This window comes from Trachurus trachurus (assembly GCF_905171665.1).
Source record: "Trachurus trachurus genome assembly, chromosome: 1".
Lineage (NCBI taxonomy): Eukaryota > Metazoa > Chordata > Actinopteri > Carangiformes > Carangidae > Trachurus > Trachurus trachurus.
The window spans coordinates 3,178,580-3,192,577 of NC_139891.1; the positions used below are offsets into that span (position 1 = coordinate 3,178,580).

At 44.7% G+C, this 13,998-nt stretch overlaps 1 protein-coding gene across 2 annotated transcripts in view; it reads right to left on the reverse strand.

Moving 5' to 3' along the window:
- rptor (regulatory associated protein of MTOR, complex 1) overlaps positions 1 to 13,998 on the reverse strand; it is a 222,743-nt gene continuing 208,745 nt past the window's right edge. For both annotated transcript variants that reach the window (XM_083982130.1, XM_083982131.1), the window contains exons 31-36: positions 7,990 to 8,096; positions 5,640 to 5,767; positions 3,464 to 3,550; positions 3,252 to 3,368; positions 2,841 to 2,970; positions 1 to 1,325 (exon numbers count right to left, since the gene is read on the reverse strand). In XM_083982130.1, coding sequence (XP_083838256.1) covers positions 1,257 to 1,325; positions 2,841 to 2,970; positions 3,252 to 3,368; positions 3,464 to 3,550; positions 5,640 to 5,767; positions 7,990 to 8,096 — 638 coding nt within the window. In that variant the 3' untranslated portion in view covers positions 1 to 1,256. The remainder of the gene's footprint in view (positions 1,326 to 2,840; positions 2,971 to 3,251; positions 3,369 to 3,463; positions 3,551 to 5,639; positions 5,768 to 7,989; positions 8,097 to 13,998) is intronic.

The window sequence follows — 13,998 nt, forward strand, 5'->3', positions numbered from 1 at the left end:
TTAAAGGTAACGACCCACTCCTGAGACTATAGGGATTATGGCAATGGGCCAGTTTGCCAAAATGTTGAACTATCCCTTTAAGTACATAAAAAGAAACAAAGGTGTGTGTGTGTGTGTGGCACCTTGGAGCACTGCAGGTCAGATCTTTGACCATCCTCAGCTGCTGATGACATGCTATGCTGCTGTCGCCTTCAAACTGAGGCTGACGTTTCTCTTGGCAACAGGGGGGAGGAGCTTGAGGCTGAATCATGGGAGTTTTTTATTGCTTTGCAGGGCAGGCAGGTGCTGCAGGCTCCCTGTAGGACTGGATGCTTCGTTTCTATCAATCTACACCTCCTCTCACTGTGCTAGATAGAAGGGTGTGCGTCGTACTGGAGGGGTAACGGACGCTTTCCCTTGTTACAAGCGATCTTTTAAGAAAAAACAAATAAACCAACAGAAACACTCCTCTGAGCCACAACAACAGGGGCTTTGCGTGGAGAATATGATTATTGTTTGGCACGCTGGGGGTCGGGGGGGCGGGGGGAAGCAAGAGGGAGACGTTCTAGCATGAGAGCAGGCATCTTTCTGGGCTTCAAGTCCAAGGCTATGAAGACCCACTGTGGGGGCACAGCTGTGCTATAATTTAACACACATACAAACACACGCATCATGTCCGCCCGGTCGACGTGTCGGGCAGGAGCGAGCACAGTCCAACGCCGCCCGACAAACGTCTTGCCGGGTAGCAAAACTCTGTGTCCTTTGGCTGAGAGTCGGCCGTTAAAACGAACTGATAAACACACCAGGGTCCAGTGGAGGGTGAGTCCGTGTTTCCTGCACCAGTGAGTGTGTTTTCCTCTGAGAGACCCCCCCCTCTCTTGCGAGATCTGTTTCCGGGGGGGGCCACAGTTCATTCAGGTAGTGATGCTTACTGTGCGGAGAGGAGGAGGAGCCCTGGTGATGGCTGGGTACCACGTCTTTAAAATAGAACCTCTCTTCTTCTATATATGCTATTTAAATATACACACTCCTCCGCACAGCCAAGTCTACAATCATTAGCTTCATAATAAGAATATGATTAAACAATGAGAATAATAATAATAATATATAGTCGTTCATAGCAGTTTTTGTCAGCAGCCATCACTATAACATTCAGGGTGGTAATTGCATATGTACAACAAAAAAAGTCATTTACAACTCGGAGCTGGAGGCTCAGGGTCAGAAGTCATATGTGGTGGTTTTTGGGTGGGGGGAGGAGGGTGATGGATGCTGGTGTGTTATCTGAGTCTCTTCTCGGCTGAATAGATGGACATGTAGTAGTCGTTGCTGCCGACCGCCAGGTGAGGCTGCAGAGAGACAGGGAGAGAGGACGGGGTTCACATTGTGAGAGAGGGAGGGGGTCTGCTGACAGATTCCTGTTCACAATATTATGCAGCATGTTGTATTAATGTCATCACCTTACAGGCCTGCTGATGGAACTAGTTAAATAAAGCTTGTGCTAACTTCATGGGCAGTGGGAAAAACAATCATCATCGTCTAACTTTCCACCGTTCATCCTGAAGTATTGAAAGTGTTTTTCTTTATAAATACTACACATTATGAATTCAGTTCAATTCAATATACTTTAATGTCCCTGTGGGATAATGTGTTTTGGACTCTGTCTCTATCAAAACACATGCCCTCATTGTGGAAACATGATGACCCCCACATAGCTACATATTGCATGACCTACACAATTAATGTATATTGTATATAATGATGTATAAAATAACATATTGCACAACCATTGTAGCCTATGAACTCCCTTCCTCATCCCTTGTTGCATCTAGTGACTCTTTACCACCTTCTCTGCTTCTTCTTCCCACATGACCATGAAGCAGAAAGTGTAAACAGCATGCATGGATTGTGGGAAACGTAGGAAATTGGCATGAGAAACGTAGGAAATTGGTACTATGAAAGCCTATGAAACCTCAAACAGCTGCCAACATGAAATGTCTGCTCTGCTCACTGTACGCCCGACTCTGCTGAGGCCTTCATGTGGACTGATTTGATAAATATGGACATATTTTACATGTCTACATGAAGAAGATGATTCGTGCAGCTTTCAAAGGTTGTTTCTCATGAGCATTTCCATTTTCACTCCACTACATTACAGAGAAGTTTAGTTACTTGTTACACCTCAACATCTACATCACAGATTCAGTGTAGTGCCTAGTGATGTTAAAGGGATAGTTCAACATTTTGGCAAATATCCCTATACTTAGCAGTAGTTACCTTTAAATGTCGGTGCAAGCTATTTTTAGAACGTCAGAGCAGAGCCGTGAGCTGCTCAGAGCTACGCTACGGAGGCTAATGGGATTTCTTGGTTTTCCTCATCAAACTCATAAAATACACAATCCAACAACTCCAAAACACTCTGGTGGACAAGTTGTGACCTGCACATTCACCACGCTATGAGATAATAACGGAACGTTATGAGACAGAGTTGTTTTAGAGGGAAATTCATGCAAAACCGCTGATGCGCGTTCCCGTCGGGGGCAGTTTGTATTTGCCTCAAAAAATGACTTGTCCAGCTTGCAGCTCTGCTCTGCCGATCTAAAAATAGCTTGCACCAACAATTAAAGATAACAAACCTACTCCTAAAACTATAGGGATTATGGCAATGGGCCAATTTGCCAAAATGTTGAACTATCCCTTTAAGGTTGTTTCAACACAGAACATGATCAACCAATAAAATATCACACATCATTACAGATTTAACTATATTCATTGTTATTATTACAAAATGTTTGACATCTTCAGCCGTGCGTATGAACGTGTGTGAATTCTATAGTGAAGTGTGATGGTGGGTGTTTGTTTACCCAGTTAGGATGGAAGGCTAAACAGCTGATGGCCCCAATCCTCTGTCCCATGAAGCCATCGTAGTACTTAATGTTGCTGATCACGTCGCCGTTGGCGTTGTAGACAGCTATGAACTGGTTCATCGATCCACTGGAGGAAAAACAACCATGAGAGAAAAAGAGGAGAGAGTTCTGACAGGAGGTTGAAATGAAATCATGGCGTTTCCCTCGTGGTGAATTCTGACCTCACAGTTAGACATCAGTTCTATGTTCTTCTGTCTGGATCATATGTATATAAATAAATCATCTTCCACATGTCATTTCAAATGTTAACACAGGAAATCAATATCTCTGCTCACATGGGAAACAATGGAGGATTTGATCTTGAAGTTAATAACAGCTGATGATCTTTATCCACACAGACAAACTCACCAGGCGAACAGGTTGGCCTGTGGATGGATGTCCAGGGCCGTTAACCCTTTCACCGTCTGCAGCACGTTGACCGAGTCCGGTGCCCGCGGTTCAAAGAATCGAACGTCTCCATTGACACTGGTGGAGAGCATCAAAGTAAATAAGGTGGGGGAAACCAAAACCAGACAGAGTTACATACTGTAATGCAGCTGATAGGAGAGTAGAGTGTGTACCTGACACTGATGATGTGTCCGTCTGTCTCCTTCTGTAGATGAGCTTTGACCACCCAGGCTCCGTGCTCCCTGTACGTCATCACCCGACTGTAGAGACACACAACAAATACAGAGTGTGACGCTGTGAACAGCAAAACTACAGCACCGTGGGAAAAAAAGAGTACTCCATTATAATAGAATACATCCCATCCAGAAACAGGACAACAACTTAAAAAGTGTAAAAACATAATGCTGTCATTAGATACTAGTTAAATTAAAGGGATACTTCACCCCAAATCGATAATTCACCAATCATCTACTCACCATCAGGCCAAGGAAGGGTTCAGAGAACTTTCTGAGTTATCAAAACACTTTTGGAGTTCCGGGGGGGTCCGGCTGGCAACGGGTTTTCATATAATGGCGGCGGATAGAGCTCAGTTTTGAATCGTCCAAAACACACACTATGAAACATCCAGATACCTCCATACTGCTCGTCTGTACTGACCCAAGTGTCCTGAAGCTGCCACATGAAAAAGTTGCTCGTAAAAAATGAATTTGATCTGTGTTTTTAGCCTTGTTGTAGCAGTAGCTCCCAGTGGCTCTGTTGATGTTTGTGCACATGCACAAGATTTGCTGTGAGATGTTCGTTGGATATATGATGTAAATATGGAAAAACAACTCGCAGCAAATCTCGCGCAGCCACTGAGCTACTACAACAACAAGGATAAAAACAGAGATCACATAAATTTTTTCTGAACAACTTTTTCATGTGGCGGCTTCAGGACACTTGGGTCAGTACAGACGAGCAGTAAGGAGGTATCTGGATGTTTCATAGTGTGTGTTTTGGACGATTCAAAAGTGAGCTCTATCCACCGCCATTATATGAAAATCTGTTGCCAGCTGGACCCCCCCTGGAACTCCAGAGGCTTTTGGATGACTCCGAAAGTTCTCCAAACCCTTCCTTGGCATGACAGTGAGTAGATGATTGGTGAATTATTGATTTTGGGTGAAGTATCCCTTTAAATAAAAACAAAAGAGTATAAAACGTAGACTGGCTTCTCACTTCAGCAAATTCTCTGTTCCAGTTTTGCAAAAGCACAGAAATGTACAATAATTCAGAACACACACACATACACATGAATACATTATGTAGCAGGCCTAACCACAGCAGCAGCAGATTTAACAGCTTTTCATAATTGAATTTAAAAACTGTAGGAAAACTGGGGAAGTGTGCAGTGTATTGTATTGAACTGAACAGTTTCTGATGGTGGTAACTTGTTTCAATGTGCTGAGCCTCTCTCCCCATGTGAGAGGGAGGAAGGTTATTAGAAAGAGAACAGCAGTGTGTACAGCGCTGCAGCACGTCTCCCTCTGACCAGTCACCACTGGGTGGCACCATGTGACTGTGACTGAGAGGAGCTGGAAGCGTCTGCTGATGAGGCAGAGAAATAAAAACCCTCCCATCGTCTGTGCAGACCTATACTGTACCTGGATAATACCCACATCCTGTACTAACACTGTACAGTCTGACTACAGATGTCACAGGAAGTGCTTCTGATTGTCTAATACATCACAAATCATTAAATGATAACATCAATGAACCAACAATTCACGCCAACAAAGCAGGTAAGACAAAACTAAACTAAACTTGATTTGCACAATGCTCTTTGAGTATTTCATAACACACTGTAAACATGACCTGCATGTGCCTGTCTAGCAGGACTGGACTAATCCTGGAGGGGTGGGGGGGGGGCAACATAGTTACTGAAGGATGTAACTCTGTGCCTGAAGGGCCTTATTAAATCAGCTTTACTTAAAGATTAATGGGCACCTTCATGCATTAACTGCTTTGTTTTCTCCCTTTGGAACTGGAATTAAAATAATGTTTAACCAAGTGGGAGGCTGCAGCGCCACCAGGGTCCATTAAAGGAGGTGCCAACCCCAAAGGAAAATTTACAGCATGCTATATATAATAAATATAGATTAGAGGAGTGAATAATGCAGGACTGTGTAGGAGTTAATGCCCACAGAAACTGCTGTGTGTCTTCCTGAATGTATTCAAATGATGGTGATAGAGTGGAAAAGACTCAAAAGAATGAGCTGGGAAATTAAATCATAAATCACTTATCACATTTAACCTCCATGGCTGGATGCTAACAACGTGTGAGTGTGCGTGCAGGACGGTGTGTGTCGTTACCATTCATTAGGACCCATCCTCCTGTCGAACACTCGTACTGATCCGTCACCGAGGCCGGCGACGATGAGCGAGCGCTGAGAGTCGCAGGACAGACTCGTCACACAGCTGTCTGCTCCCGTCGGGATGTCCTGGTGGACACACACACACACAGAAGGATTGTAAGGATTTACAAAGAACGTGTCCGAGGTAAACCTGCTGTAAACACTAATTTCACATTAAACCTTCTGTGACTCATCAATCATGTGCACTGTTGACAGTTGACTCATTTGAAGCTCGACCCAGCATCAATATGCAGCCACAAGCCAGGACGAGGCCATTTGTACCGGTATTAAGTCCATCCATCAAGGCAATGATTAGCTCACTCAGGACCATTAGATGTGTAAAAAGAGAGAGAGAAAAAAGAAGAACCCACACTAATGGCTTTCCATTAGTTCACCAAAACAGACAAATGCCCATTGTGCGTGTTGAGCTGAAACCTCAACCAGAGGATCATAAACATGATTTATTTGTGTTTCTGTATCTGTCGTTTGCATGGTTTGTAGGATTACGGTGATGAGGCAGTTCTGAGACAAGCTTGGTTCTGCCTGAGCTTCTGGTGATCTGTGAAAGCCAACATGAAGTAAGCAAAAAGTGCAGTTCCACAGAGGGCCTCCAGAAGATACAGTAGCTGGCTCCAGAGATGAGTCAGTCCCACAGACTAAAAATAAAGATGGATGGAGCCGGTGAGAGGCGCTGCTGTCGCCATCTCGCCACCGGACGCTGCCAACTCCTGGCTCATCCAGATATGGGCAAAGAGACGGGGTTTGTGGCAGGTGTACGCTCACCCACCTCCTGTCACCCTAACTGGCCCCGCCCTCAGGCATCACACAACTTCAAGCTGTGATCAAATTTAAACAGGAGAAAGAATTCACCACACATTCAGTTTGAGGAAACTGGCTATAGGCAGCTTTTTAAAACTCACTTTTGGAGCCAACGTCAGCGGCCGTTTGAAGAAGTGCAGTTTTTAGAACTTCTGTGTTGGTTTCATTTTTCAGCATTTGAGGTTGCCACTTGGTGAAGATCCCATGTTAAAGGGATAGTTCAACATTTTGGCAAATTGGCCCATTGCCATAATCCCTATAGTTTTAGGAGTAGGTTCGTTACCTTTAATTGTCGGTGCAAGCTGTTTTTAGAACGGCGGAGCAGAGCCGTGAGCTGCTCAGAGCTACGCTAGGGAGGCTAATAGGATTTATGGTTTCCCTCATCAAACTCATCAAATACACAATCCAACAACTCCAAAACGCTCTGGTGGACAAGTTGGTACCTGCACATTCACCACGTTATGAGATAATAACAGAACGTTACGAGATAGAGTTGTTTTAGAGGTAAATTCATACAAAACCACTGATGTGCGTTCCTGTCAGGGGCAGTTTTTCATCAAGCAGTCTCTGCATTTACCTTGAAAACAACTCTGTCTGGTAACGTTCTGTTATTATCTCATAGCGTGGTGAATGTGCAGGTCACAACTTGTCCACCAGAGCGTTTTGGAGTTGTTGGATTGTGTATTTGATGAGCTTGATGAGGGAAACCAAGAAATCCCATTAGCCTCCATTAGTAGCGTAGCTCTGAGCAGCTCACGGCTCTGCTCTGCCGCTCTAACAATAGCTTGCACCGACTATTAAAGGTAACAGACTTACTGCTAAAACTGTAGGGATTATGGCAATGGGCCAATTTGCCAAAATGTTGAACTATCCCTTTAAAATGTCCAGTTTTACAGCAGAAAGAAAAATGTTTACAGCCTGGTACAAAAAACTGTTTTGGTTTCTACAGCTAATTTCCTCCCTGGGGACAAATGCACAGGGTGAGTTTTTATATAACTCACTCAGGTAAATGTCACAAGTTCTACATGATCTGATTGGTCAGATGTAAGGCGGAGTCAGGTACCAACAAGATGGTGACTGAAGAGCAGCTCACTCTGAGCCATAAAACTGCTCTTTAGAAACCCAAGGCTGATGCCTAAGGCTGTACTTTTCTTTACTTATAGCCTATGATGTCGACATTAAGTAGTGTAGGTGTCGATAAAGAGAATAAATACCTTAACTTTAAGGAAAAAGAAATTACCAAAAGGATCTGAGGACTAGAAAGAAGGTTGAAAGCAACATTTATCCAGCACTACCCCCTACAGTTCTTTATCATCACAGTCTCCTCAGGGTCTGAACAATGTTCCTTTTATTATGGGATTATCAGACAAAACGATGAAAACGCAATGATCATTATGTACAGGCCTGAATACTGTGTTTCTCTCCAGCTGATGAACAGTTGCAAAATGTATCACAGACATAGACGTGAGGGAGTACAGTGAAGACCGTACCTGGACCTTCATCTCCCTGTCAGTGTCCCAGATCCTGACCACTCGTACGTCTCCGGACGTCATGAGGAGACCCGTCTCCTGCTCCCAGTCCACCACCATCCCTGCACCTACAGCACAGGACCACGGACAGCAGTTAAAACACACAGCAAACACACACACACACACATCCGTACACACCATAAAACCTTTACACAGATTTAAACCAGTGTTATCGGACTCATACATCTGCACCGGTGTCAGCTTATTCAAGGGAAACAGAACAGAAGGTGGCTGGTTACCACAATAAAAAAAACTTTAAAAAGCTTCCAAAGTGGCAAAATATCAGACATGTGAGCTGGAAATATTAAATCACTCAGTCATTTGTGCACAATATATGAACAGCAGTGTTCATTTACTGGTTTTAAGCAGAGCTAATTCAAATTCTAAGTGAAACTTCACACAACACAGCTGTTAAACACACTGAGCATGTGTCGATCCCCCTGATACACAACAGGAACAGTCTGTTGCTCTCCTGCCACACGTTGAAAGTCAAATGAGAGATTAGTCCAGCAGCTTCCTGCACCGCTGCGTGACTAAGAAACACACCAGTGAGGACAAAACCCGACCGGTGGAGCAACTTTTCCTGTCAGTCAGAGTTATATGTGTTTGATAGAAGCTCCACGGTCTTCAGTGTGCGCACACAGACTTGTGTTGCTGATGGAGTTTTGCATTTTGCATCTTTCCCGACAAGACAACCGCTGGGAGGTGCAATCACTGACCCTGGAACCGAGCCTGTCAGCAGCTTCTGGCTCAGATGAGTCAAACGGGCTCTCGAGTGAGAAAGCGAGCAGGGAAGAGGCAGCGGAGACTGAGAGAGCGAGCCTCTTCACGTGTTGGCAGTCGTAGCAGGAATCAAGTGAGCAGCCCCGCCATCCCGGCCACACTTGGCCTGCCGGCTCAGCGATGCCTGCCAGAGGCCTCGGGCTGCAGCCTGGAGGCTTCGCTGGCTTTTAAAGAAAGTAAACTGTCAGATTGCTAAACGGCATCTCAAACTCCCACTCACATTGTCTCTCATGTCCCGTTTCGGGGAGGGATGGGAGAGCTGTGTCCAAAAATCTTTGCAACTTTCTGAAACAAAGGAAGCTAAATGTTCACAGCGAATGGCCCAAGCACCTTCTCCCACATTTGTCTCATTCATCATGGCTCTCCCACTTCTACATGTTGACACTCTCAAGTGAGGAAGTGGCTGAGTGGTTAGTGAGAGCTGTGGACGGCCATGACTGATGACAGTGTCTAACAACTCCTCCTGAACTTCCTGTCTCACCACTGCATCACTTCCATCAACCTTTCATCAGAACACTGGAGTGATTTCTCCTGCATTTGCATAAGACAGAGTTAGATGTCAACTTTTTTTTAATGGCCAGGGTCATTCCATGTTGATGGAACCAACAGTTTGACTGGAAAAGTCCTGTGAGTGGAGCCTTTTGGAACAGATACACACACACTTTAAAAGATTCTGGGGCCTTTGAAATCCCAGTCCATCAGTTGTACAGTGCTGTGAAAAGTATTTGCCCCCTTCCTGAATTCTTACTTTTTTGCTTTTTTTTTTTCTAACACTTCAATGTTTCAGATCATCAACAAATTTAAAACAAAGATAACCCAAGTAAATATAAAATGCACTTTTTAAACGATAATTTCATGCATTAAAGCAATACTTACCTTTCTGGAACTTTTGCACATTTCTTTGTCTAAGTTAAAATGCTATTAATAATCTGATGATACATTAAAATGTAAGAGAAACCCAACAGGGTTAAAAACTCATCATTTTTTCATTCTCATATAATTCTGAGAAAAGTCTGACCAATAATATTATTCGGTCCGATTAATAAGATTTGACGAGCGACCGAACCTACTTAATATGTAATCACTTTGTGCACCCCTCTCCTCCTCTCCTTCCTCCCGACCAGGAAGAACGCTTATTGACAGAGCAGTAGCAGGACACAGAGAGCAGAGGAGACTAGAGTCACAACACACACTAGAAAGAAGGTTTTTGGAAATAAATAGTTTTTTAAAAGACCAATAACTGCAGCCGCAGCTGGTCGCGGAGTTTCATGTCTGATATTGTAACGTTGATAGTGATCAGCCCCGAGTGATACGTAAACACAGGAAGTCACATGTGTCTATAAAGCATCCAGTGCTAACGGCTAGGCTACTGTTAGCTCCCTTAGCTCTGTGAGTTCTCAGCGGTCCGGACCCGGTTGAACTCCGGACCGGCGCGGCTCGACTCGGCTCGGTCTGGATTTATTTTCGGCCTGAACCAGCGCATCAGGTGGCGCTGGTCCGGCCGCCAGCCCGGCTCGTTGAGAACTGTAATCTGTAACAATCACTTCCCCTGCGTCTCCAGTAGCAGTAGGCTAACAACAGTTTATTATAAAACTCATCAGTCATCATCACTGAGTCCGTTTATACGTTTAAAACTCCGGTGTTGTGTTTGTTTGTGTTGTTCCCGTTTCACTCGCGTTCCTGTTCTGTTTACCGTTGCCATGCCAACGCATGCAGCAGGGAGGGAGGGGGCTCGTAGAGGCGCAGGAGGAGCGAGAGGTGGGTGGGACTTGTGAGGGAGGTGGAGCTGTTGATTTTCAAATGTTTGTGCTGTGCTGAGTGAAATGCCAGATCGGTAAGTATTGCTTTAAGGGAAACAACCTATCTAAACTATAGCTATACCTACAAAGTAATTTCCCCCTTTGTTAAATCATGAACTAGCTGATTTTTTTTGGGGGAAAGCTGAGTTCAATGTCACTGTCCACACCCAGGCCTGATCACTGCCAGACCTGTTGAATCCAGAAATCACTTCAATAGAACCTGTCTGACAAAGTGCAGTAGGCTGAGAGATCTCAAACTGTGCTCTGATCTAAAGAAATTCAAAAACAGATGAAAAAACAAAGTCACTGACATCTATCAGTCTGCAGAGTGTTACAGAAACAAAACTAAACTTCACATCCTCTCCGATTTGAGCAGATCCCATAGATTCAAACTGAGCATGATTTCCTTATTAACTCCTGGATCTCTATTCTCCTGTTTGGATGCAGAAAGTGTAATGTTGGTTCAACTGGCCCGTCACCAGCAGTTAGATAACCACGTGCACCTTTAACCGTGGAGCTGAGAAATCCTGCTGTTGGTAATAGAAGGTTGTATAGACGGAGGAAATAGAACTGGTGAGCAGGAGCTCCAGAAATAACATTGCACATAAAAACACTCCATCCACTCTTAGAAGAATACTTTCAGCACGGATGCTGCAGAGACGGCATCGGTTGCTCTCTCCTTGAAACTCATCACAGCATCCTTCACTTCTTCCCGAGTCCTCCTCCTTTTTTCTCTGTTAGTCACTTCCTGCTCCTGCTATTGATAACCCCCTCTAGGTCACCCACCTGAGAGGTACACTTTTAAACCTCATCTTTTCATCCTGACGGGCTCTGTTCACACCGTTATCGGACATCATCTCCTTGCCCTTCTCGCCTTGAAGAACAACAAGTGAACAAATCCCCATCAGTTGTCATCCTCTCCCACTCCCCCCTTCTCTCCATGTGCTTCCTCTCTGAGTCGTGACTTGGCGTGCTGCAACTTCTACTGAACCATCTGTGGCAGCCAGGGCTTTGTACTTGGTTGTACTTGGTTTTCTGGGGCTGTCAGGAAAACCCCGAGCCCCGCGTGGCAGCTTCCGAATCCCCCTCCCCCACTCCCTGTTGTGACGTCATCCCAGCCCACTCAGGCATCACACCGTTACGGAGCCAACAGACTGGAGTGGAGGGAGGAGGGAGGAGGGAGAAGGGGTGGGGGGACACAGGGAAAACCACTTCACAGGACTGTGCTCAGTCAGCGATGCGTTCACAGTCGCACGCCGGCACGCTTGATGCTGGCTCATTTCACAGACGGCGAGAAGAGACGAGGCATTCCCCTTTGAAGGCTGGCAGCTCCGAGATGAGGAAATCTGGGTTACAATGAGGAGGCGGAGAACAGAATATTCCCCAACACGCCTTTCCTCTAAAAATAAGCAACACACATGTCACCAGACCATCTGAATCAGCATCAGTCCTCCTCATTAGTTCTCACCGTGATGAGAAAGAGAAACCCACCTGGGAAACCACACAATGTGGATAAGAGAAGATCCCCAGGAGAGCATGCACAGCCCAAGTTGAACTGTCTCTGCATTTTTGGACCACAGCTCCACTGTTTTTGTTCACTCACCGCTTTTCAATTAACCCACTCCACTCCACCTGCTCAGACGGAGGAGCAGGCAGGGGTTGGTGGAGACCACAGCAGCCCAACACTGGACATTCATCCATCAGGTGATCACTCAAAATAAAAGCTAAAACGTTCTGTGTACACTGGATATAAAGACACAGCTGTGGAAAAAAATCATCGTTACATCATAAGAGGTGGTGATACCATCTTCCTGTACGCACTACTTCCAGGTCAAATTTCAAAAAGAAGATTGAAAATGTAAGAATTAGGCTAGTATAAGCAGGAAGTGGAATGCAGAGCGGCAACAATTAACCCATTAACCGAACATTAATCAATTATTAAATTAATGGTCAACTATTTTGATAATCCAATAATTGGTTTGGGTAGTTCTTTAAGAAAAAAAGTCAAAATTCTCTGATTCCAGCTTCTTAAATGTGAATATTTCTGGTTTCTTTGCTCCTTTATGACAATAAACTGATAATCTCTTTAATTTGTGGACAAAACAAGACATTTGAGGACGTTGACTTGTGGTTTGGGAAACACTGATTGATATATTTAAAATTTTATTGACCTAATCGAACTAATTGATTAATCGTTTAAATAATCGACAGATTAATCGATAATGAAAATAATCATTAGTTGCAGTCCTAGTGGAATGTTTCATTGAGTTGACAGTGTGTTATAGCAGCATCAGTATATCAATAACATTAACACAAAGTTCAGTAGCTGATAAAACTGAACCCACGAGGGTTATGAGGCAATTAGCAGCTACCGGTTAGCTAGGGTTAGGCCATCTCCATCATCTCACTTCATTCTTCCTCCTCTGTATCTCCTCATCAGATCACCACATCAAACACGCGGTCACAGCACAAAGATCTGCACCTTCAAACACGACCCCCCCAGTTGTGTTTCTGGTGGTCAACAGTCAGCCGGTCGAAAGGGGAGAAAACTCAGTCTTCAGTGGGAACCTTTGTGGGGGTGAGCGGGTCTTAGTTACCCACACAAAAATCAATATGAACATGAAGAAACAGACATGTGAGAAGGATCATCGGGGGCAAAGGAGGGAGGTGTACGTGGCTTATGTAGTTAAAGTGCCTCTTGCCCCTAACTGCTTGAGATCAAGTGTTTTCCCCGATGATGACGTCGAATGTGATAATTCTATTGTCAGCAGAGGAGAACAGACAGTTTTTAACAGTGGTTCTAAGATCATCCTGTTCCTGCTCCACTGTGCTCATTTGTTATATATCTGTGTATTCTTTTGCATAAACATCATCCTTTCAACCCGCTCTTTTCTCTCTGAAGACGCCGCCTTCTTCTCCATTCTTATTCTGCACCATTATCTCCACTGATGGACTAGCTCTCCCACACACTGCAGCTCATTAAACCAGTGCTTCGGTCTTCCCTCAGCATTTTTCCCCCTCTCCTCCATTCATCCTGTTTGCTTTGAAAAGGTCCTCCAGGACCCCCGTAATAAAGCCTTCTCCAGGATTACCGGGGACTTACCCGGGGTACGTGCGCCTCTAATAGAAGATGATGTTATCTATGGGAGGGCTCTGAGTGGCAGAGGGCTTCCCTGCTGTGGCATTTGACGAACCTTTTGTGGCTGTGGCCTGGCATTCAGGGAGGTAAAGAGCTCTGACCCGTCTGCTTGACAGAGACCTGAGGCGTAACCATGACATTAGCACTTGCCGACCTGATTATTGTGGACAGGAGACTTACATCCATTTCTGAAATCATTCCGCATAAAGGGACAGCCAAAAGTGTTAGAAATTAAAACACTTGGGGCTA